Source organism: Mobula hypostoma, chromosome 3, assembly GCF_963921235.1.
Source record: "Mobula hypostoma chromosome 3, sMobHyp1.1, whole genome shotgun sequence".
Lineage (NCBI taxonomy): Eukaryota > Metazoa > Chordata > Chondrichthyes > Myliobatiformes > Myliobatidae > Mobula > Mobula hypostoma.
Genome location: NC_086099.1, coordinates 34400700 through 34426185, shown reverse-complemented (window position 1 = coordinate 34426185; position 25486 = coordinate 34400700). Strand labels below are relative to the sequence as shown.

The following is a 25486-nucleotide window of genomic DNA, read 5'->3' as shown; positions in this document are numbered from 1 at the left end:
GTGGTAAATGCAGGCTCACTCTTAATTTTTAAGAATAAATTGGATAGGTGGGAGAGGTCTGGAGGTTTATGGACTGGATGCAGGTCAATGGGATTAGCGGAATAATGTTTTGGCACATAGAAGGGCCAAATGGCCTGTTTCTGTGCTGTAGTGTTCTATGGTTCTATTGTTCTATCCATACCCCTTCTGTCTATGTACTTATCCAAACTTCTCTGAAACGTTGAAATTGAACCTGCATCCATCAGTTCCTTTGGCAGATCATTCCATATCTGACTGAGGAAGTACCCCCTCAGTTTCCCCATAAATATTTTACCTTTCACTCTTAGTGTATGGCCTCCAGTTCTAGTTTCACCCAACCTCCATGGGAAAAGCCTGTTTGCATTAACCCTGTCTATACTAGTCATTATGTTGTATTTGTGTTCTGACCAAATCAGGTAGAAGACTAGAAGATTGGTTCTAAGAGACATCACAAAGAAGAACAGTAGGTAGGGAGGCATGGAGGTTCATGAAGGATTTTCACAACTTGGGATCAAGGAAGATGAAGTTACAGCTGCCAACTGAATTTGGCAATGATTGAGAGGTCAGCATTACAGCTTACCTGGAAGATTGTAGGGCTGGAGGAAAGACTGGCCTGGAATTGTTTAAATAACGAAGACTGGATATATCAAGGTTACATTGGTGAGGGTTTCAGTGAAAAGACAATAAGACCATAAGAAATAGGAGCAGAATTAGGCCATTTGGCCACCAAGTCCGCTCACCATTTCATCATGGCTGATCCAATTTTCTACTCAGTCCCAATCTTCTGTCTTCTCCCCATATCCCTTAATGCACTGACCAATCAACAATCTATCAGCCTCAGCCTTAAATATACATGAAGACTTGTCCTCCACAGCTGCCTGTGGCGAAGAGTTCCATGGATTCACCACTGTCCGGCTAAAGAAATTCCTCCTCACCTCGGTTCTAAAATGACGTCCCTCTATTCTGAGGCTGTGTCCTCTAGTCATAGACCTTCCCACCATAGGAAACATCCTCTCCAAATCCGCTCTATCAAGGCCTTTCACCATTCGATAGATTTCAATGAGGTCATCCCTCATTCTTCTGAATTCCAGTGAATGTAGGCGCACAGCTATCAAATACTCTTCATATGACAAGACATTAACCCTGGAATTATTTTATGAACCTCCTTTGAACCCTCTCCAGTTTTGAAGATAAGGGGCCCAACCCTGCTCATAATACTCCAATAGAGGCCTCAGCAGTTTCTTAATAAAGTTTCAACATTACATCCTTGCTTTTATATCCTAGTCCTCTTGAAATGAATGCTAACAATGCATTTACCTTCCTCACCCCAGACCCAACCTGCAAATTAACCTTTAGCTGGCTTGAGGTAGGGGCTTCTATACGTCAAAGAGTCAATCTTAGCGTTGGCTTAGCAGTGTGGTCAAAAGCTCATGGAGGAGTCATGAACAGACTGGTTCAGGTTTAGCTGGAGGGAGAAGGAAGGAGTTAGTGGCCAGTGGAGTTTGTGGTGGAAAGATGGTTGTTTTGATTTTTTCCACATTGAATAAGGCAAAACTTCTACTCTACCAAGAGTGGACTGCAGGCAAGTAGTTGACAATTTAAAAGCAGTGGCAGCTAATAACATTTACTTTGAAACAAAGTACTATGTAGCCAGTATATTGAAAGTACAGTGTGGGAGGGACAGAGGCACTACATGGAATTGAGCGGTCTCACAAGATCAAAAAGTAGATTTATTATCAAGGTACATATACTTCACACAGTCTTGAGATTTGCCTCCTTACAGGCAGCTACAAAACAAAGACACTCAGTAGAACCGACTGAAACAAAAGATGACTGGTCAAACACCGAACGTGCAGAGAAAAAAAAAGAGAGAAAAAAAACCTGTGCAAAGAATGAAAGTAAGCAAGCAGCTTTCAGAAGGGAAGTTCACAAAAGTGAATTCTCACTGTGATAGTTGCAGACCACAGCCACAGTTCAGTGCAGAGGTGAGTAAACCTTGCAGAGCTGCGATTTGAACTGATCTCTGGAGCGGCTGAAGTTGAGTTTGCATATTTTATTGTGACTTTTGTTTCTTCTGGGCCACTTGGTTTACTTCCACTTCCCAAAGACACGCTGCTTTTTTCAGATTAATGGGCTATTGTAATTTCCCCTTATTGGAGAGTACTGATTTGGGGAAGGGCCATCTCAGAAAGAACACTGAGGGAAAAATGAAGGATTGGAATGACTCTGAGAGCTGACACAGAATTGAAAGGTTGTTTGATCTCCTTTTATGCTGTATGGCAAGTGAACAAAGGTAAGGGGGATTGTGGAGAGCATTTAATGATTCTATTCTCACCAGCACTTACAAAGTTCAATTATTTAAACATTTTATGACAGTAATAAAATGTATTAATTATATTCCGGGTACAACTTGACCATGACCATTTATGGTAATCAAAATGCCAACATGTTTTGATCTCGTTCACTTGGTAAAACACTTTCTGTTGTATAGTATCATTCTTTAGGTCCATTACATTGTTGATTAGCGACATGAAATTAGCTGGGAGATAAATTGTTCTCTTTACTAAATAGTTCTATAAACTGCTCAAGCTTTTTTATATCGCAACTCTTATGAATCAATATTTTAACTGTCTCCAGTAACTTCAAGGCCAGCAATTCATTCAAGGAAATTTTGAAAAGTGAAAATTAAGAACTAAAAAGAACGGCTTTCTTATCTTAACCCACTTCTGAACTATTTAATTAGAGACAGTATAAGGGACAGGCTGCCAATCTGTTTCAAAGAGGGGCATTTCTGGCTTTTTCATTCATGTTTTGAGAATAGGAATCTCATTTTTAAAGTTCCTTTCCAGGTTTAATAATGACTATTTAAACCTTTCAGGCCAGGGAAATCCATGTTGAAGGGATCTGGCAGTTGAGGGCTAGGTAGGCTGTTTCCCAGCAAAGAGATGCTTGTCAAGTGGGGCCCTCAAAAGTGAAATACTGAGAAGCATATTATAATAAAAGGCAAGACTAACAGGCTTAGGGAACCTTGTTATTGAGGATTTATTGAGACGCTGGTAAAGAGGAAGAAGAAGGTGCATGTCAAGTTGCAGGCAGTTGCAGTTAGGATCCTAAGAGGCACACGAGTATAAGAAATGCAAGAGAAAACGTATGAGCATAATCAGGAGGGTTAAAAGAAGCTATGAGGTTGCTCTGGCAGACACGGTGAAAGAAAGTCCCAAGGGCTTCATAGCTATAGTAAGATCAAAGGCTTAGGAGACTAGGAGACAATGGCGCCTATCGGCGACTCCTTCGCTTGCATCTTCGGAAACAGCTCTATTTCCATCTTTAATATCTCTGTTTTTCCCTCTCAGGGTTCATTTGAAGACCCTTGACTTGGAGTTACACGCTGACTTCGGTTCTTTGCCAGAAGGGGACCTGCTCTTGGGGTCTCAGGACTGGCCATTATTTGATACACCAAGGATGCGGCCTAAAAGATTAGAGCGTCTTCAGAGTTTCGGGATCTCGTGGCTCTAGAGGCGGGCGGACTCGAGGTAGGTGCCTCTGTGGGAAATCGGTGTGTCGTGGGAGACAGAAGATCTCTGGCTGTGTACCCAGAGACCCGAGTTCTTTGGGCACAGAGCTCGGAAAAAGTGACGCAATGGACTTTTAACATCGTAAATCAGTGAGTTGTTTGTTATGTCTCCCCTCTCGCTTTGAAACAGAGACACTTCTTTTTCCCTTATTAGGGAGAGAGAGGGCCTGTGGTATGTCAAATTACCGGGTAAGTGAGTAGTCTTTGGGGTACTGCAGATCTGTGTCTTTATTAATGCTTTGCTGCATGCTTGAGTACCTGGTGGGGGGTGCTGATGCTGTTTTTTGCTGGTAGCGGAGGGGGATTGTTGCGTTGCTGCTGCTTACGCATGGAGGGGGGAGCTGGGGAGGAGGCTTTGGAATTCTAACATTTAACTGTCACTCATTCTTTGGGGCATTCCTCTGTTTTCGTGGATGTTTGCGAAGAGAAAGAATTTCAGGATGTATAGTATATACATTTCTCTGACATTAAATGTACCTTTGAAAATTTTGAAAAAGATAGGAATGGACAAAATTGGTCTTCTTGAAGATCAGTATGGTCATCTACACATGGAGTCAAAAGAGATGGGGGATATATTAAATGAATTTTTCCATCTATATTTACTCAGGAGACAGACACAGAGTCTATAGAACTGAGGAAAAAGAATATCTGGATTATGAAAGAGGAGTTGCTTGCTGTCTTGAGGCAAATTAGTGTAGTATACTATAGTAATACTTCATTGATCCCGGGGGAAATTATTGGCAGGTGGAATTTAATGCAGACAAGTGTGATGTGTTGCACTTTGGGGCGACAAACCAAGGTAGGGTGAATAAATCCCCAGGGCCTGACGAGGAGTCCCTTCAGACATTGTGGGTAGCTAGTGCAAAAATTGCAGGGACCCTGGCAGAGATATCTATAATATCCTTAGCCATGGGTAAAGTACCAGAGGACTGGATGTTGTTCTGTTTTTAAGAAAGGCTGTAAGAATAAGCTCGGAAATTATAGGCCAGTGAGCCTGATATCAGTCTGGGTAAATCATTGAAAGGTATTCTAAGCAAGAGGATCTATAAGTTAAATGCACAAAATGCTGGAGGAACTCAGCAGATCAGGCAGCATCTATGGAAATGAACAAATAGTCGATGTTTTGGGCTAAGACCAAGGATATGTAAGTATTTGGGTAGACAGTGTCTGATTAGGGCTAGTCAATATCGCTTTATGTATGGTAGTTATGAGGAAAATTGATGAAGGAAAGACAGTGGACATTGTCTACACGTAGGTTAGCAAGGCTTTTGACAACATTTTGCATGGGATGCTGGTCCAGAAGGTTCAATTGCTTGGCATTCAGAATGCAGTGGCAAATTAGATTCAGCATTGCCTTCGCAGGAAAAGCCAGAGATTGGTTGTAGATATTTTTCACTCTGACTAGGGGCATGTGACTGGTGGTGTGCCACAGGGATCGGTGCTGAGTCCATTGTTGTTTGTCATCTATATGAATGGTTTGGATGATAATGTGGTGAACTGGTTCAGATTGCAAGGAAGGCAATCAAATCTTGCAGCAGGATCTGACCAGCTGGAAAAATGGGCTGAAAATTGGCAGGTGGAATTTAATGGAGACAAGTGTGATGTGTTGCACTTTGGGGCGACAAACCAAGGTAGGGCTTACATGGTGGAATGGTAGGGCACTGCAGTAGAACAGAAGGATCTGGAAATATAGATGCATAATTCTTAGAAACTGGCATCGCATATATGTTGTAAAGGAAGCTTTTGGAACATTGGCCTTCATAAATGAACGTATCGAGTACAGGAGTTGGCATGTTATGTTGAAGTTGTATAAGTCATTAGTGAGACCAAATTGTGTGCAATTCTGGTCACCCACCTACAGGAAAGACATCAATAACCTGGAAAGAGTGCAGAGAAAATCTACAGAGCTGCCGCCGAGACCTGAGAGCCAGAGTTACAGAGGTGAATAGGTGAGGATTTTATTCCTTTAAGCACAGGTGAATGAGGGAATATCTTACAGAGATACACGAGATTATTTTATTTGTTATTTAGGGATACAGCGGAGAACAGGCCCTCCTGGCTCAAGGAACCATGCCACCCAGCAACCTACCTACTGAACACTAGCCTAATCACAGGGCAACTAACAATGACCAGTTAACCTACTCACCAAAATCTTTGGATTTTGGGAAGAAACCAGAGCACACAGTTGAAAGCCACACAGTCAAATTCCTTACGGATGGTGCTGGAGTTGAACACCAAACTCCAACACCCCAAGCTGTAAAGGCATCGTGCTCATGGCTACGCTACTGTGGAACCTCCATGGTAACATACTATGAGGGATATGGATAGGGTGAATACATGCAGGTTTTTTCCTTTCAGGTTGGGTGAGACTAGCACTAGAGATTGTAGGGTTTTTGTTTGAAAAAGCATTGTGAGAATTTGATTAGTTTATCAAAAGATTATGATAACAAAGATTTTGTTTATTGTGTTCTAAATGCTGATAGAATTACAGGGTGTGATATCCTCAGACTAGAATTGTAGATATTATATAAAATTTTACATGATCTATCAATATGTACCGCAGAGTATTGCCAAAAGATGGGTCTGCCATGTCAGGGCATAAAACATCCCACCGACTGCAATGCAAGCCAGAGCACTGTTGTAACTCCACAATCCATCATAGATTTTACGAAATGGTGAAGCCAGAGATAATCCTAAAAGACAAATTAGATACCAAAACAAAAAAAATGTAACTATTCATCTCTACTTGTGAAGTAATTTTCACTTTATCTATGTACAATTACATCAGTTACATAATTACTATAGTAAAATAACACGGTAAAGTGCTGAATTTAAAAGTTTTAAGCATTTGACAGGAACTTAAGTAAATAGTTGATCTTTCAACAAATGGAGTTCAAATCAGCCTCTGTTACTTTATAATAAATACTTGGTAATGTATCTATTACGTCACATGTACTGAGATATAGTGAAAAGTTTGCTGAGCCAAGAGAACATGTTACATTTAATTCCTGAAGATATTTCCACTTTACTATGAAAACCAAGAACTTGGATTCCAGAATCTCATAGATAAAAAAAAGATTATTAACCTACCTGCCAATATACCAAGACAGGATCCAATTGTAGCATGCAGACAGATAATGGGAGATGAGATCAACAATGCAAAAAGCAAAATGCCACCAGTCCAAGGATTGTTGCAGCCATAGACCTGTCCAACTCCTACTGGAATAGCTCTCAAAAGCTGAATTAAAAAAAGATTAAAGTTCATAATTTAATGTATATATGTAAGTATAAAAGAGCTAAAGTCACGGGAGATGTTGACATAAAATCATGTCATTGTTTTTAAGTTTCATTCTTTTTGCCATAACAAATTAATTCCTCCTTATTCCTGCCAGAGACCAATATCCTGGCGGGAAAGCTTAATAGAGCTGTTAGGGAGGGTTTAAACTAATTTGGCAGGGGGATGGGAACTGGAATGATAGAGCAGAGGAAGGGGAAAACAGAAATAAATTTAAGATAGTGAGCAGTAAAGATGTCAGGAAAGACAGGCAGGTGATGGGGCAAATGTGTAGCCATTGGGATGAGTTGCAGTGCAATAAAGTTGCAGTGAAATCAAAGCAAAAAGTATCAAATACTGGTCTTAAGATGTTGTACTTAAATGCACGCAGCATAAGGAATAAGGTGGATGATCTTGTTGTACAGCTACAGATTGGCAGGTATGATATTGTGGCCATCACTGAGACCTGGCTAAAGGATGCATGTCTCTGGGAGCTGAACGTCCAAGGATACACGGTGTATCGGAAGGATAGGAAGGTAGGCAGAGGGGGAGGCATGACTTTATTGGTAAGAAATGATGTTAAATCATTAGAAAGAGTTGATATAGGATCGGAAGGTGCAGAATCTTTATGGGTTGAGCTAAGGAGTTGCAGGGGTAAAAGGACCCTGATGGCAGTTATTTATAGGCCTCCAAACAGCTGCAGGGATGTGGACTATAAATTACAACTGGAAATAGAAAAGGCTTGTCAGAAGGGCAGTGTTATGATAATTGTGGGGGATTTTAACATGCGAGTAGATTGGAAAAATCAGGTCGGCACTGGATCTCAAGAGAGAGAATTTGTAGAATGTCTGCGAGATGGCTTTTTAGAACAGCTTGTTGTTGAGCCCAATGGGGGATCGGCTGTACTGGATTGGGTATTGTGTAATGAACCGGAGGTGATTGGAGAGATTGAGGTGAAGGAACCCTTAGGAGGCAGTGATCATAACATGATTGAGTTCATTGTGAAATTAGAAAAAGAGAAGCCGAAATCTGATGTGTCGGTATTTCAGTGGAGTAAAGGAAATTACAGTGGCATGAGAGAGGAACTGGCCAAAGTTGACTGGAAAGAGACACTGGCGGGAAAGGCGGCAGAGCAGCAGTGGCTGGAGTTTATGCGAGAAATGAGGAATGTGCAAGACAGGTATATTCCAAAAAAGAAGAAATTTTCGAGTGGAAAAAGGATGCAACTGTGGTTGACAAGAGAAGTCAAAGCCAAAGTTAAAGCAAAGGAGAGGGCATACAAGGAAGCAAAAATTAGTGGGAAGACAGAGGATTGGGAAGTTTTTAAAACCTTACAAAAGGAAACCAAGAAGGTCATTAAGAGAGAAAAGATTAACTATGAAAGGAAACTAGCAAATAATATCAAAGAGGATACTAAAAGCTTTTTCAAGTATATAAAGAGTAAAAGACAGGTGAGAGTAGATATAGGACCGATAGAAAATGATACTGGAGAAATTGTAATGGGAGATGAGGAGATGGCAGAGGAACTGAACAAGTATTTTGCATCAGTCTTCACTGAGGAAGACAGCAGGATACCGGACACTCAAGGGTGGCAGGGAAGAGAAGTGTGCGCAGTCACAATTACGACAGAGAAAGTACTCAGGAAGCTGAATAGTCTAAAGGTCGATAAATCTCCTGGACCAGATGGAATGTACCCTCATGTTCTGAAGGGAGTAGCTGTGGAGATTGCGGAGGCATTAGCGATGATCTTTCAAAAGTCGATAGATTCTGGCATGGTTCCGAAAGACTGGAAGATTGCAAATATCACTCCGCTATTTAAGAAGGGGGCAAGGAAGCAAAAAGGAAATTATAGACCTGTTAGCTTGATGTCGGTGGTTGGGAAGTTGTTGGAGTCGATTGTCAAGGATGAGGTTACAGAGAACCTGGAGGCATATGACAAGATAGGCAGAACTCAGCATGGATTCCTTAAAGGAAAATCCTGCCTGACAAACCTATTACAATTTTTTGAGGAAATTACCAGTAGGCTAGACAAGGGAGATGCAGTAGATGTTGTATATTTGGATTTTCAGAAGGCGTTTGACAAGGTGCCACACATGAGGCTACTTAACAAGATAAGAGCCCATGGAATTACGGGAAAGTTACATACGTGGATAGAGCATTGGCTGATTGGCAGGAGACAGACAGTGGGAATAAATGGATCCTATTCTGGTTGGCTGCCGGTTACCAGTGGTGTTCCACAGGGATCAGTGTTGGGGCCGCTTCTTTTTACATTGTACATCAATGATTTGGATTATGGAATAGATAGCTTTGTGGCTAAGTTTGCTGATGATATGAAGATAGGTGGAGGGGCCGGTAGTGCTGAGGAAACGGAGAGTCTGCAGAGAGACTTGGATAGATTGGAAGAATGGGCAGAGAAGTGGCAAATGAAGTACAATGTTGGAAAGTGTATGGTTATGCACTTTGGCAGAAAAAATAAACGGGCAGACTATTATTTAAATGGGGAAAGAATTCAAAGTTCTGAGATGCAACGGGACTTGGGAGTCCTCGTACAGGATTCCCTTAAAGTTAACCTCCAGGTTGAGTCAGTAGTGAAGAAGGCGAATGCAATGTTGGCATTCATTTCTAGAGGAATAGAGTATAGGAGCAGGGATGTGATGTTGAGGCTCTATAAGGCGCTGGTGAGACCTCACTTGGAGCACTGTGGGCAGTTTTGGTCTCCTTATTTAAGAAAGGATGTGCTGACGTTGGAGAGGGTACAGAGAAGATTCACTGGAATGATTCCGGGAATGAGAGGGTTAACATATGAGGAACGTTTGTATGCTCTTGGACTGTATTCCTTGGAGTTTAGAAGAATGAGGGGAGAGCTTATAGAAACATTTCGAATGTTAAAAGGCATGGACAGAGTGGATGTGGCAAAGTTGTTTCCCATGATGGGGGAGTCTAGTACGAGAGGGCATGACTTCAGGATTGAAGGGCGCCCTTTCAGAACAGAAATGCGAAGAAATTTTTTTAGTCAGAGGGTGGTGAATCTATGGAATTTGTTGCCACGGGCAGCAGTGGAGGCCAAGTCATTGGGTGTATTTAAGGCAGAGATTGATAGGTATCTGAGTAGCCAGGGCATCAAAGGTTATGGTGAGAAGGCAGGGCAGTGGGACTAAATAGGATAAAATGGATCAGCTCATGATAAGATGGCGGAGCAGACTCGATGGGCCGAATGCCCTACTTCTGCTCCTTTGTCTTATGGTCTTATGGTCTATTGTGTTATTTTAGTGTGAGGTCGCTGCACAGCTTCTTTCTCTATACAGTTTATTTCCTTCCTTCATTGTTTACTGTCATTTCTATGACTTGACAATGCATCTCTTAAATAATAGGAGAGGGCACTCTTCAGCATGCAGAAAAGATTGAGCTGGAAGGTCTCAGCTATTTAAACAGACCAGGGGAGCTGTATGATTGGTTTCCTTGGTGCAATGAGGAATGAGAAGTGGATGGATGGATGTGTTTATTAACGGCAAGGATCTATACAAAACAAATAAAGAAACGTGTAACTTTTGCTGAAAGAGTCTTTAACTAAAGGAAATTATTTAAAGTGATTGATTGAGTAGCCATATGTGATATGAGGAAACACCCTTTGCCATAATGTGCAGGCATTGTGTGGAATTTCCTGTTTGAAGGATGGTAGATGTGGATTCAATTGCAGCCTTCAAATGGAATTTGCTTTGGTACTTGAGAGAAAAAGTATCAGGTCCATTTGAAAAATATAAGCATAATAGCTCAACAGCTGATAATTTTCAAATGATACCAAATAAACAGAGAAAGTTTTTAAGTTACTTAGTTGTACAACATGGAAGGAAGCTGTTCAGCCTAATGAGTCCATTCTGGCTCTAAGAACAATCACGTTCATCTTACTCCTCTGTCTACTTCCCATTGCTCTGAAAATTCCCTTCAGCTCATCAGCTGTGTTTTGGAAGCAGTGAGTGAATCTGCCTCCACTACTACTCCATAGTGCCCCTGACTATTTGCTTAGTAAAATTGTTTCCCCAATGTCACTTTCAGTTCTTTTGCTCTTTGCCTTCATTCTCTGTTCTTTGGTTCTTGACCCTTCCAGCAAAAGGAACAATTTCTTGCTTTCTTCTATACCTAGGGTGTACACTTCCGTTATCTTTTCATGATTTTATTCCATCAAATCACAGGAATCTGAGAAACAAGAGGCCTTGCACATTATCATCTGCCTGCAGTGCTCTTTCTCTGTTAGTGTAACTATGACACTTTATTCTGCATTCTATTATTGTTTTCTCTTTTATTATCTCAATGGCTTGTTATAATGAAATGATCTGCATAGATGGCATGAAAAACAAAGATTTCCACTACCTCGGTAAACGTGACAATAGTAAAACAATTTACTGATTTAGCAGGGTCAGTCAACTGATCTCTGTTCCGCTGTTCGGCATGATCTTAGCTTCAATACCACTTTCCTTCTCTTCCCATACTCCCTAAATCCTCATTCCCTTCAACCAAGTCATTGAAAGAAAATTACCCCAAGACTGATCCCTGTGACATCCCTCTAGTTACTGATCTCCTCACAATCTCTCCAGTTCCTTGGAGAGAAATTCCAGTTTCTCCACTCTATCTAGATGATTAAAGTCCCTCATCAGAAGAGGCAGTTTAGTAATTCTCCTTCTCATCTAAAGTCTTTGCTTCTTTCCTGAAGTGTGGTCACCAGAGTTTACAATTCTTTCCTGGCTTGCATGCTAATAGAATTCAGTATTATATTTCTTGCCAGTGTTTCCTGGTACTCTCTTTTGACATCTTTTGTTTTCTTTTTAACCCCCCTCTAAACCTGTTGTCTCTCACAGGCTCTTTACTTGGCCCCCCATCTTTTCAGTCATTCAGGGAGCTCTAGTATTTATTTCCCTCATGAGAATATACCTCCACAATAGTTGAGACACCTCCAGCTTAACAACAGACCTCCCATTGTTCAGTTGCAGTTTTATCTGCCAAGCTTCGATGTGCTGCTCCATTTGACTGGCTTAACTTAGAATGGTCCACAGCTTTTTTGTGTGTGTGTGACTGTTCTAAGCCTTATAGCTGTTTCTAAGATGTTCACCAATGGTATTTTCTCTATTTGTTTTGGCTCATTTCCTAGGATCAAGGCCAGGCATTCATGGGTTCCTCGATGGGCTTGAAACAGACTCATCCTATTTAAGAAACTCCTCCCCCCTTTGCCCTATATGCTATTGCTTTCCCACACTATATTTGGATAACTGAAGTTCCTCATTATCACAGTACTATTGTTACTGCAAGTCTCTGTAATTTTTAGGCAACTCTGCTTCTCTAATGCTTTCCATTAGTTGGCATCCTATAGAATAATGCAAGTCGTATCTCACTTGTTTGTTACAGTAGATTTTCATTTCAGGACATCTCTCTGGAGCAACAATGTAGTTAATTAAAGCTCAATCCTTTCCTCTTTTTTTCTGTCTTTCTTGAATACCTTACATCCCTTTTTTGCCTTTTGTTTTAGCCATCACTCTGTGAATTACCCATAATTACCCATAATTTCAAGTGTTAATTTGCTGGCAGCTCACTAACTTTATTTAATGGTTTGATAACAACATCGTAAAATTCTGTGGTAGCATTTTGCTTACCATTGGAATACTGAGTTCTGACCACGTGGTATTTACTGGTGTGTTTATGGGTTGAATAAGGACCTGGGGAAAATAATTGTTGTTATGTCCCGTTGCAGCCAAATATATCCAAATGGCAATATTAAATGGCAGAGTGAAAATAGGCAGGTCCCATCTTTCCATCACAGAGGTCAAGGCACTTGAAAGCACAGGACTGCAAAAAGAAATAGTTTTCAGTGCAAATACGTGCTGCTAACCAGATTAATTTTTGATATGAATGGCATGCCTTTTTAAAGGCTAAGTACAGAAATTCTGAGCAACCTCTTCTGCATGACAATTAAACATTTCTAACAAAATTTTTTACATAATAGATATAAGGATCAAAATGCTGGATGATAATGTTTTGAAAGAATCATCTTAAAAAAGCAAAAAGTGATGAAATTTCTATTTAAGAAATAGTTTAGGATCAGATGGATGTTTGTCATCTAGAGTGGAATAGTGGAAATAGGATGTATCATGGGCAGAAGTGATCTGACAGTAGGTATCTCAGAGCACTGGAGGACTGGAGGAGGTTATTGACATCGCGTCGTCCATTTGAATGCAAGGATTGAAATTTAAAATTGAAGTTTTGGTGAATGGAGAACTAATTAGGTCACCGAATGGGAATGGGTGCAACATTGAAATGAACAGCAGAATTTTCGATAATGTACTGTTTATGAAGGGTGGAATATGGGAGCCTAGCCAAGGGTTGTTGCTGCAATCGAGTCTGAGATTGGTAAAGGCATGGATGAGTCATAGTCTTTCAGCACTTTGGCCCATCTAGTCCATGCTGAACTCTTTTACTCTGCTCAGCCGCACTGACCCACACCCAGACCAAAGTCCCTCCTTATCCCAGTCATTTATTACTATGCAAGCGTCCCTTAAAAGTTGCAGTCAAGCCCACATCTACCACTTGATGAGTAGTAGCATGCAGACGAGGGATAGGACAGGGCCAAAGATAGATGCTTCATAGATTTCAAAAATGGCAGAAAGCTTTCAAAGTAATTCTATAGCTGTAACTGAATTGTATTTAAATATAAATGCTATGGGTAACAATAATTAGGACATTGCCAACCTTGGGTGATAAATCTCTCCTGTCCTCTACCCACTCATTATCTCTCTCCACCTGTTTGCCACTGCTCTACCACTCACACCCTCACCCATTGAACAAAACCATTCAACCAAAGGTCTTTTAACCAGGCTTACACCTGTTTACATTTGACAATGGGTCCTGTCACATATGTATTTACATTCATCATAAAGCTGAAAGGTCAAGTTAGCTATAATAGGTAAGCCCGATGAATGCTGCAAATCATTACACTGATGATACTTTATAAACATAAAGTTAATAACATACTATATTGTTTTGGCCCAAAGAAAAATGTTTAAAGAACACATGTAATATGAGCCTTCTGAGATATTTAAAGTGGTGGGGAAAATTAGAGACAAGGTGATTTTTACGGGAATTCTCTAGATGAATTCTGCAAGACATTACTTCCTACAAAGTGAAACCCAATAGTATGAATGGCAGTGATGCTTCACTACCAGATGAACTCAACGCCTTCTATGCACGCTTTGAAAGGGAGAACACAACTACAGCTGTGAAGATCCCTGCTGCACCTGATGACCCTGTGATCTCTGTCTCAGAGGTCGATGTTAGGCTGTCTTTAAAGAGAGTGAACCCTCGCAAGGCAGAACGTTCTGATGGAGCACCTGGTAAGGCTCTGAAAACCTGTGCCAACCAACTAGCGGGAGTATTCAAGGACATTTTCAACCCCTCACTGCTACGGGTGGAATTTCCCACTTGCTTCAAAAAGGCAACAATTATACCAGTGCCTAAGAAGAATAATGTGGGCTGCCTTAACGACTACTGCCCGGTAGCACTTACATCACAGTGATGAAATGCTTTGAGAGGTTGATCATGACTAGACTGAACTCCTGCCTCAGCAAGGACCTGGACCCATTGCAATTTGCCAATTGCCACAATAGGTCAATGGCAGACACAATCTCAATGGCTCTCCATACGGTTTTAGACCACCTGGACAATATAAACACCTACGTCAGGATGCTGTTCTTCGACTATAGCTCAGCATTTAATATCATCATTCCCACAATCCTGATTGAGAAGTTACAGAACCTGGGTCTCTGTACCTCCCTCTGCAATTGGATCCTTGTCTTCCTAACTGGAAGACCACAATCTGTGCGGATTGGTGATAACATATCCTCCTCGCTGACGATCAATACTGGCGCACCTCAGGAGTGTGTGCTTAGCCCACTGCTCTACTCTATATACACATGACTGTGTGGCTAGGCATAGCTCAAATACCATCGATAAATTTGCTGATGATACAACCATAGTTGGTAGAATCTCAGGGGGCAACGAGAGGGCATACAGGAGTGAGATATGCCAACTAGTGGAGTGATGCCGCAATAACAACCTGGCACTCAACGTCAGTAAGATGAAAGAGCTGATTGTGGACTTCAGGAAGGGTAAGATGAAGGAACACATACCAATCCTCATAGAGGGATCAGAAGTGGAGGGAGTGAGCAGCTTCAAGTTCCTGGGTGTCAAGATCTCTGAGGATCTAACCTGGTCCCAGCATATCGATGTGGTTATAAAGAAGGCAAGACAGTGGCTATACTTAATTAGGAGTTTGAAGAGATTTGGCACGTCAACAAATACACTCAAAAGCTTCTATAGTTGTACCGTGGAGAGCATTCTGACAGGCTGCATCACTGTCTGGTATGGAGGGGCCACTGCACAGGACTAAAAGAAGCATCAGAAGGTTTGTAAATCTAGTCAGCTCCATCTTGGGTACGAGCCTACAAAGTATCCAGGACATCTTTAGGGAGCAATGTCTCGGAAAGGCAGCGTCCATTATTAAGGAACTCCAGCACCCAGGCCATGCCCTTTTCTCACTGTTACCATCAGGTAGGAGGTACAGAAGCCTGAAGGCACACACTTAGTGATTCAGGAACAGGTTCTTCCCCTCTGCCATCTGATTCCAAAATGGAAATTGAATTTTTGGACACTATCTCACTTTTTTAAAATATACAGTATTTCTGTTTTTGCACGTTTTTGAAGAGTCTATTCAATATACGTAATTGATTTACTTGTTTATTTAATATTATTATTTTTATTTTATTTATTATTATTTTTTTCTCTCTGCTTATTATGTACTGCGTTGAAATGCTGCCGCCAAGTTAACAAATTTCACGTCATATGCCAGTGATAATAAATCTGATTCTGATTCTGACTGGAATTTGGGGCAGAAACTATGAAGACATGATATGAGTAATTGATTATTCAGCTGATCTGGGCTTCTGCAAATGTTTCGAGTATCTACTGTAGTTTCCAATTCCATGTTCGAAAGGATGGGTTGTGGACTCATTGCCTTTTTGTATCCTGGCTCACCAAACATATCCACAATTACTTACAGGTCAAGTTTTGGCTGATTTGATTTGGGAATTGAAACAAATTGGTATTTTTTAGAGTTGTTTCAAATAAAGAAAGTCACCAGGTAAGGGATATTTGTGCAAGCCAATTGTTGCTATTGATGGAATCATTAATATCAATTTCCCTTGCAATACAGCATAATTGACACAATCAATAGAGCCTATGCAGAACATAACAAGCTTCAGGATGAAACTGGGGCAGATAATTTTCTTTCCAGCAGATCTTGTCTACTCAAGGCGTTCTTGAAGTTATTCAATTTGTTGAATCTCAGCAAGAAACTTCAAAGATGATTTTCTCAATCCTTCACTTGTTGCAGCCACCAGGATAGCCTGGGAGAGCTTGAGGAATCTATATTTGCAGCCTCTCGTAGAATGTCCCTATGAAATGGCATTCACCAATAACCTGCTCTCCAAAGTTCAGGCTGATTTCTATCAATGCCATTCAGCTCCAGGCGCATTACAACCCTGATCCAATATGGTCAGAAGAGCTACATTGCAACTTAGTTCACAGGTTTGATATTAATGGGAACCAGGGTGGAATTAAATTGGGTGGCCACTGGGAGAACCTGCTTTTTCTGTCAGATGGAGCGTAGGTGCCACTCAGGGCTCGAAACAGTCCTTCCAGGTGAGGCGACACTTCACCTGTGAGCCTGCTGGGGTCATCAATTGTATCTAGTGCTCCCGGTGTGGCCACTCATATATTGGTGAGACCGCTTCGCAGAGCACCTATGCTCCGTCCGCCAGAAAAAGCAGTATCTTCCAGTGGCCACACATTTTAATACCACTTCCCATTCCCATTCTGACATGTTGTGACGAGGCCACACTCAGGTTGGAGGAGCATCACCTTGTATTCAGTCTGGGTAGCCTCCAAGTTGATGGCATGAACATTGATTTCCTGAACTTCCAGTAATGCCCCCTTTCCTTCTCTATTCCCCATCCCCTTTTCTCTCTCTCACCTTATCTGCTTGTCTGCCCATCACCTCCCTCATTTGCTCTAACCCCTTTTCTTTCTTTCATGGCCTCCTGTCCTCTCCTATTAAATTCCCCTTTCTTCAGCTCTGCATCTCTTTCACCAATCAACTTCCCTGATCTTTACTTGTGTTTCTCCCTCTCCTCCCCTCACCTCAGCTTTTTTTCTCCAGTCCTGCTGAAGGGTCTTGGCCTGAAATGGTGACTGTACTCTTGTCCATTGATGCTGCCTGGCCTGCTGAGATCCTCCAGCAGAGGGAATTGAACCCCACTGATAATCGTTGGTGCTGCAAAATGATTGTGCTAACTGCTACACTACCATGTCACCTTCATGGTCAATCTCATGGAAAATGTACAGACTGTCACTCTCCTACCTCTAGCACTCTGAAGAAGCTATTCAGAGGTTAAAGCTTTTAACGTCACATGAGGAGGTCTGTTATCTTTTACAGACAGAACTACAGTCACATCTGATGCTTTGATTGTCAGGGTCAATATCATCTTGACTTAACATAGAACATAGAATAGTACAGCACAGTACAGGCTCTTCGGCCCACAATGTTGTGCCGACCCTCAAACCCTGCCTCCCATATAATCCCCCACCTTAAATTCCAACATATACCTGTCTAGTAGTCTCTTAAACTTCACTAGTGTATCTGCCACCACTGACTCAGGCAGTGCATTCCACGCACCAACCACTCTCTGAGTAAAAAACCTTCCTCCAATATCTCCCTTGAACTTCCCACCCCTTACCTTAAAGCCATGTCCTCTTGTATTGAGCAGTGGTGCCCTGGGGAAGAGGCACTGCCTATCCACTCTATCTATTCCTCTTATTATCTTGTACACCTCTATCATGTCTCCTCTCATCCTCCTTCTCTCCAAAGAGTAAAGCCCTAGCTCCCTTAATCTCTGATCATAATACATACTTTCTAAACCAGGCAGCCCTTTCCAATGCTTCCACATCCTTCCTATAGTGAGGTGACCAGAACTGGACACAGTACTCCAAGTGAGGCCTAACCAGAGTTTTATAGAGCTGTATCATTACATCGCGACTCTTAAACTCTGTTCCTCGACTTATGAAAGCTAAAACCCCATACGCTTTCTTAATTACCCTATCCACCTGTGAGGCAACTTTCAGGGATCTGTGGACATGTACCCTAAGATCCCTCTGCTCCTCCACACTACCAAGTATCCTGCCATTTACTTTGTACTCTGCCTTGGAGTTTGTCCTTCCAAAGTGTACCACCTCACACTTCTCTGGGTTGAACTCCATCTGCCACTTCTCAGCCCACTTCTGCATCCTATCAATGTCTCTCTGCAATCTTCGACAATCCTCTACACTATCTACAACACCACCAACCTTTGTATCGTCTGCAAACTTGCCAACCCACCCTTCTACCCCCACATCCAGGTCATTAATAAAAATCACGAAAAGTAGAGGTCCCAGAACAGATCCTTGTGGGACACCAGTAGTCACAATCCTCCAATCTGAATGTACTCCCTCCAGCACCACCCTCTGCCTTCTGCAGGCAAGCCAATTCTGAATCCACCTGGCCAAACTTCCCTGGATCCCATGCCTTCTAACTTTCTGAATAAGCCTAACGTGTGGATTCTTGTCAAATGCCTTACTAAAATCCATATAGATCACATCCACTGCACTACCCTCATCTATATACCTGGTCACCTCCTCAAAGAACTCTATCAGGCTCGTTAGACACGATCTGCCCTTCACAAAGCCACGCTGACTGTCCCTGATCAGACCATGATTCTCTAAATGCCCAGAGATCCTATCTCTGAGAATCTTTTCCAACAGCTTTCCCACCACAGACGTAAGGCTCACTGGTCTATAATTACCCAGACTATCCCTACTACCTTTTTTGAACAAGGGGACAACATTCGCCTCCCTCCAATCCTCCGGTACCATTCCCGTGGACAATGAGGACATAAAGATCCTAGCCAGAGGCTCAGCAATCTCTTCTCTCAACTCGTGGAGCAGCCTGGGGAATATTCTGTCAGGCCCCGGGCACTTATCTGTCCTAATGTATTTTAACAACTCCAACACCACCTCTCCCTTAATATAACATGCTCCAGAACATCAACCTCACTCATATTGTCCTCACCATCATCAAGTTCCCTCTCATTGGTGAATACCGAAGAGAAGTATTCACTGAGGACCTTGCTCACTTCCACAGCCTCCAGGCACATCTTCCCACCTTTATCTCTAATCGGTCCTACCTTCACTCCTGTCTTCCTTTTTTTCTTCACATAATTGAAGAATGCCTTGGGGTTTTCCTTTACCCTACTCGCCAAGGCCTTCTCATGCCCCCTTCTTGCTCTTCTCAGCCCCTTCTTAAGCTCCTTTCTTGCTTCCCTATAATCCTCAATAGACCCATCTGATCCTTGCTTCCTAAACCTCATGTATGCTGCCTTCTTCCACCTGACTAGATTTTCTACCTCACTTGTCACCCATGGTTCCTTCACCCTACCATTCTTTATCTTCCTCACTGGGACAAATTTATCCCTAACATCCTGCAAGAGATCTCTAAACATCGACCACATGTCCATAGTACATTTCCCTACAAAAACATCATCCCAATTCACACCGGCAAGTTCTAGCCTTATAGCCTCATAATTTGCCCTTCCCCAGTTAAAAATTTTTCTGTCCTCTCTGATTCTATCCTTTTCCATGATAATGCTAAAGGCCAGGGAGTGCTGGCGGTGGTCACTGTCCCCCAGATGCTCACCCACTGAGAGATCTGTGACCTGACCCGGTTCATTACCTAGTACTAGATCTAGTATGGCATTCCATTGCTTAGCCTTTGGATCAAATCACACATTTGACTGGATATCCACCTGTTTACTATTCTTCTGCACATTTCATTACTGAGGAGGTAACAGAGAACCTCCATGACGAAACAAGATGTTGTTTCCGATTTCATGAGCGTGACCTGATCAGGCACAAGGTTCAGGATCTGACACTGTATTGACTTCAGTGGGAATGGTAAGGCACAAAGGAAAAACACATTTCTTTTTTGAGAATAGTTTCTGTTAAGATTACACCTCAGGTCAAATTGAAGTGTTTTGAAAAGAATATTCTGACATGACTTTTTTTAAATTCAAAGGACAGCAGATGTTTTTTGCATGCTTGTAGCAAGTCAACTATTATGGATTTCAACCCCAAAAATACAATAGAATTCTCTTATACTTGCCATGTTAGCATTGCATCTCAAGTCATGAAGTAAATTGGGATTAGTTGAAAATATGAAAAAAACCGAGTGATTAACTTTTAATAAACCGATTGGGGCAGATGGAGTACATCGAAGAATGACCAATAAAAGGAAGGCTGTGGAAGGGTGAACTGTTGCTCTAAATAAGCTATGACTAACTAAGGACAAGGAAACCAGCAGGCGGTTAGAAAATAATGTATTCCAGTTTGATTAAAACTTGTGTGCATTATTAGTCAACTGGAGTGCCTGTAAAGTTCACTGAGAAAGGAAGCACTTCGAGCATATTTAACAAGAATAAAAGGAGTAACCTCAAGTCAACATTGGGATTATGATATACTGGTCATGCCTAACAAACTTATTGCTCAAGCATTCATTCTTCTGAAACATCTAGTTTGGCACTACACTATAAAGCATACAACTGCTATCTTGCTAATCTTAAGAAACACAATTCAGACAGTGGAAATATATTTTTAATATTCCAGATTTCTGTTGTAAGCTTTGTGATTTATTAACCTCGCTCTGGCTATCTTTGCAGGACTTTGTGGGCTGTGCAAGTGATCTATTCACAATGACATAATCATGCACTCCAAGAATTCATCCTTGCGAGCTGCCATATCTCTTGACCACAGACACAAGAGGTACTGCAGATGCTGGAAATGTAGAGCAATACACAAAATGTTTTGGAGGAGCTCAGCAGGTCAGGCAAGCATCTATGGATGGGAATAAACAGTTGATGTTTCGGACTGAGACCCTTCAGCTTGAACATTCTGGGCAGAATGAAAAAGAAAAGAGTGATGGAGTTTTGTACTGGCCCAGGCTGTGTGATTATGATATCATAAATGCCCCACATTCAGTCTGGAACTGACAGTATGTAGGTTGATTTCTCTATCTTCCAATAATTTCTCCGCCCTCCTCATTCTCTCCTGTCCATTCCCCACTCTGGCTCCCCTCTTACCCCTTCTCTTCTCCTCACCTGCCTATCACCCTCTGGTGCCTCTCCTGCTTCCCTTTCTTCTATGGTTCGCTCTCCTCTCCTATCAGATTCCTCCTTCTTCAGCCCTTTACCTTTTCCACCTATCACCTCCCAGTTTTCACTTCATTCTCCCTAGCCATACACCTACCTTCCCCCACACCTTCCAGCTTGTAATCCTTTTCCTCCCCGATCTTCTTATTCTGAATTCTTCCCCTTCCAGTCCTGATGAAGGGTCCTGACCTGAAACGTGGACTGTTTATTCCTCTCTGTAGATGCTGCCTGACCTGCTGAGTTCCTCCGGCATTTTGTTTATGTTACACTGGGTTATGATATTCTGTTCATTAGAGACCAGCTGCATGTTTATGCTTGCTTAAGTAATAATAGATCTCTAACAATTTATCTTGCAATGATAGAAACATTGCTTGTGCCATTAAAAGCTTAAAATAAGTTAATCTATAATTATTTATAGATAAATATAAAATATATTTATGTTTTCTTTCTATTTATGTTAGTTAATAATGTGTATATCTAACGTCTTAGTGTTTATAATTGTCTATGTCAGTAACCAAATTTATTTCACAATCTATAATGATAATATAATCAATTGCATATAAATCTGCTTTGTTTGAAATAAAATTATCATCATCAGACGAGCAGAGAATATAGTTGTCCTACTCACTTTATCAAAACCCTTCATAATTTTAGAACACTTTGCAAGATGCCTTTATTCTCTCTGTTCCAATAGAACAGGGGTCCCCAACCTTTTTTGCACTGCGGACCGGTTTAATATTGACAATATTCTTGCGGACCGGCCGACCGGGGGGGGTGCTGGTAGGGTTGCCGGTAGGGTTGCCAACGAACAAGAGTAGCAGTCAAATGCATTGTTTACCCAAAAGACTACAATGACCATGAAGCCTTGCGCGGGCACCAATGCGCATGCGCGTCGTGACCAGCTGATTCCTCCCCTCCCCCCTCTGCCAAGCAAATCCTTTTTGGTGATTCCATTCGTGGGGGTGGGTGTTAATCACTACCGGAATGTAGGTGATAAGTGGGTAATACACTCAATTTTGTTTCTAAAAGGGTTTATCTAACGAATTTAATATTAAACACAGCGCATATTTTCCTCGCGTGGATATAATGATAAGTCAATTATCAGGGGAGCTTGAAGTGTTGAACGAACTTCCAGTAGAAGTGACAGAAACAGGTTCGATATGATCATTTAAAGAAAAATTGGATAGGTATATGGACAGGAAAGGAATGGAGGGTTATGGGCTGAGTGCAGGTCGGCGGGACTAGGTGAGAGTAGCGTTCAGCACGGACTAGAAGGGGAGAGATGGCCTGTTTCCGTGCTGTAATTGTTATATGGTTATATAGGTCACATAAGTCAATAGCATCATAACATTTCAAGTAATATTTGGATATTAAACGCACAGCACATATTTTCCCCGTATGAATATATAAAATCATTGCCAATATCGCTGAATCAGTGGGAGCCCTGGGCTTGTTTCCCTGCAACAACACGGTCCTATCGAGGGGTGATGGGAGACAGCGATACTCAAAGGGGGTTCCTGATGTCCAGTCTATTCCGCAGTTTAGTATTCATTGCAGAAAACTCGCTATGCAGAAAAATGTTGGAAATGAAAGCAACGTTTTCAGTGCTTTCGTAGCTATCTCAGGATATTTAGCCTTGACTTTGATCCAAAATGCCGACAGAGATGTTATGTCAAACATACTTTTCAGCCCGTCGTCATTTGCAAGCTCGAGGAGTTGATCGCGTTCCCGCCCTGACACGGATGACGCGCGGGTCATGACCTCGCATGCATAATGGCTGATCAGTGCCCGTGACAGGGAATGAGGAAAGGTGCAGCTGACCAAATCATATCGCTTCCTCGCGGCCCGGTGGTTGGGGACCGCTGCTCACAACATGCTCTTCAGTTTCCTCTTAAGACTATAGTTTTTTCAAGTTAATGAGGTAACTAATAAATAGATATTAAATACCTAGGTATAGATGTAGAGAAGAACAATTGTCAACAGGGCAGATATGGCTTTTGGATGTTTGCCAGAAAATTACATCCTGCAGTAGAATACAATTCACCAGAAATCATGATTGTTCCCTTATGCCTGTCTCTACAGTTTCCAGGGCCTTGAAAAGGGTAAAGTTTCTAAGGTGAATGACACTCTAGTCAGGAGTGAGATTTCAGTCAAAGAAGTGAAGAAAAGGCAATTAATTTCTATACTTAAAAAACAAATTGTTAGATTGATAGATTTTTAGATATGGAAGGAATATAGGGTTTTGGGACGAGTGCGAGCAAGTGGTGCTGAAGTAAAAGATTAGTCATTATTGAAAGATAGAGTAGGTGCAAGAGCACAAATGGCCTGCACCTGCTTCTATTTCTTATATAAACTGAATGCAGACTCCCATCATTTAAAGTAGCAAGGCAGGTTGACAAGGACAGAAATTGAAAATCAAGCACTGATGTTAATTCCAGAGGAGCAAAAATTCAAAAGCAGAGCATTTGTATTATTCAAATGTTGCTTTGTTCTTACAGCGTACTGCATGGATCTTTGGTTCCCATATTACAAAATGAAAGAGGGGCATTGGGGAAGGTGCAAAAACATTTATAATAGCCAGAAAACTGAATGATTATGTATGCCTGGAAAACCAAAACCAGCTGAAACACAAAGTCCAAAGGCAGTCTTTAAAATTATGAAAGAATCTGAGAGGGAAGCTATTTCCATATATGGGTGAGATCAAATCCAAATATCAGAATTATGAGTTAAGGTATGGGGAGGGGGCACTGCATGGGATCAAAATAAGCTGCAGAAAGTTGTAAACTCAGTCAGCTCCATCATCCTTCCCCAGCTTCCAGGACATCTTCAAGGAGCGATGCCTCAAAGAAGTGCCACCCATCTTTAAGGACCCATCACCCAGGTCATGCCCCCTTCTCATTGCTACCATCAGGGAGGAGGTACAGGAGCCTGAAGGCACATAATGATTCAGGAACAGCTTCTTCCTCTCCACTGTCAAATTTCTAAATGTACATAGAACTTCTTACTATAATTTACAGTTTTTATTATTCTGTATTGCAATGTACTGCTGTTGCATAACATCAAATTTTACAACGTATTCAATAATATTAAACCTGATTCTGATTCTGATAACTGTTAGAATATTCATCAAGTACAGGCAAAGTATTTTTACCATAAAAATGTGAAACACATGCCACATGGAGTAGTCAAGGCAAACAGCAAAATGCACTTGCAAAGAGGTGAGTGGGAAAGGAGTACAATGAAATGCTGACTGGAGTGAGGGAGACAGATAGGAGATTATGTGGCTGCCGAAGGAATGCCAGGATGGTGTGTTGCTTCCCGGATTCCAGGATTAAGGATGTCTCTAAGTGGCTGCAGAAATTTCTTGAGGGGGAGGTTGAACAGCGAGAGGTTGTTGTACATGTTGATACAAACAGTATAGGTAGAAGAAGGGATTAGGTCATAGATTTATAGAGACATAGAAAAGTACATCACAGAAACAGGCCCTACACAGGTGTGTGGCTAAAGAGATGGTATAGAGGGTAGGAGTTCAGGCCTCAGATCATTGGGATCTTTTCTGGGATTAAAAATAACCTGTACTAGAGGAATAAGTCACACTTGAACTAGAGAGGGACTGATTTCTTTGCAAGGAAATTTGCTATTGGCACCGGGGAGGGCTTAAATTGGATTGGCAAGGGGAAGGACTCAAGAGGGTGAAGTCAGTGATGGTATATGTAGTATCAGAGTAGCCATATTTACAGTAAATGGGCAGAGTGGATCACTGTTTTAAACTGCACCTGTTTCAATGCATGTAGCTTAACAGGTGAAGCAGATGAGCTGAGGATGTGGATTGCCTCTGGGGACTTGGATATTGTGGCTATAGCAGAAACATGGTCCAGAAAAGGGAGAGACTGGCAGCTGAATGCTCTTGCTGATGCCTTAAGCGTAAAGGAGGAACAAGTAAGAGAGGAGGGGTCATTGTCTTTTTGATAAGGGAGCACATAACAGCAATACTTGGACAGGATATGCTTGAAAGATCATCTAACAATGCCATTTAGGTAGAACTTGGAAATAAGAAGGGAATGATCACCCTGGTAGGACTATATTATAGACACCTCTCCCGAATAGTTGGTGGGAACTTGGGGAGCAGATGTGTTGACTGAATGAGCATATTTGTGAGAATAGCAGAGTACTGCTAGTGGGAAATTTCAGTTTTCCCAATATTGACTGGGCTTCCCAGAGTGCAAAGGGCCTGGATGGGGTAGGATTTGTGTGATGTGTGTTCACACGTTATACAGAAAATCCTAC

At 41.7% G+C, this 25486-nt stretch overlaps 1 protein-coding gene across 5 annotated transcripts in view; it reads right to left on the bottom strand.

Annotated features, from left to right (window-relative positions):
• Positions 1-25486, bottom strand: part of slc14a2 (solute carrier family 14 member 2) — a 51511-nt gene that overhangs the window by 6522 nt on the left and 19503 nt on the right. For all 5 annotated transcript variants that reach the window (XM_063042867.1, XM_063042871.1, XM_063042868.1 and 2 more), the window contains 3 exons: positions 12509-12701; positions 6683-6830; positions 6151-6285 (listed from right to left, as the gene is read on the bottom strand). In XM_063042867.1, the coding sequence (XP_062898937.1) occupies positions 6151-6285; positions 6683-6830; positions 12509-12701 (476 nt within the window). The remainder of the gene's footprint in view (positions 1-6150; positions 6286-6682; positions 6831-12508; positions 12702-25486) is intronic.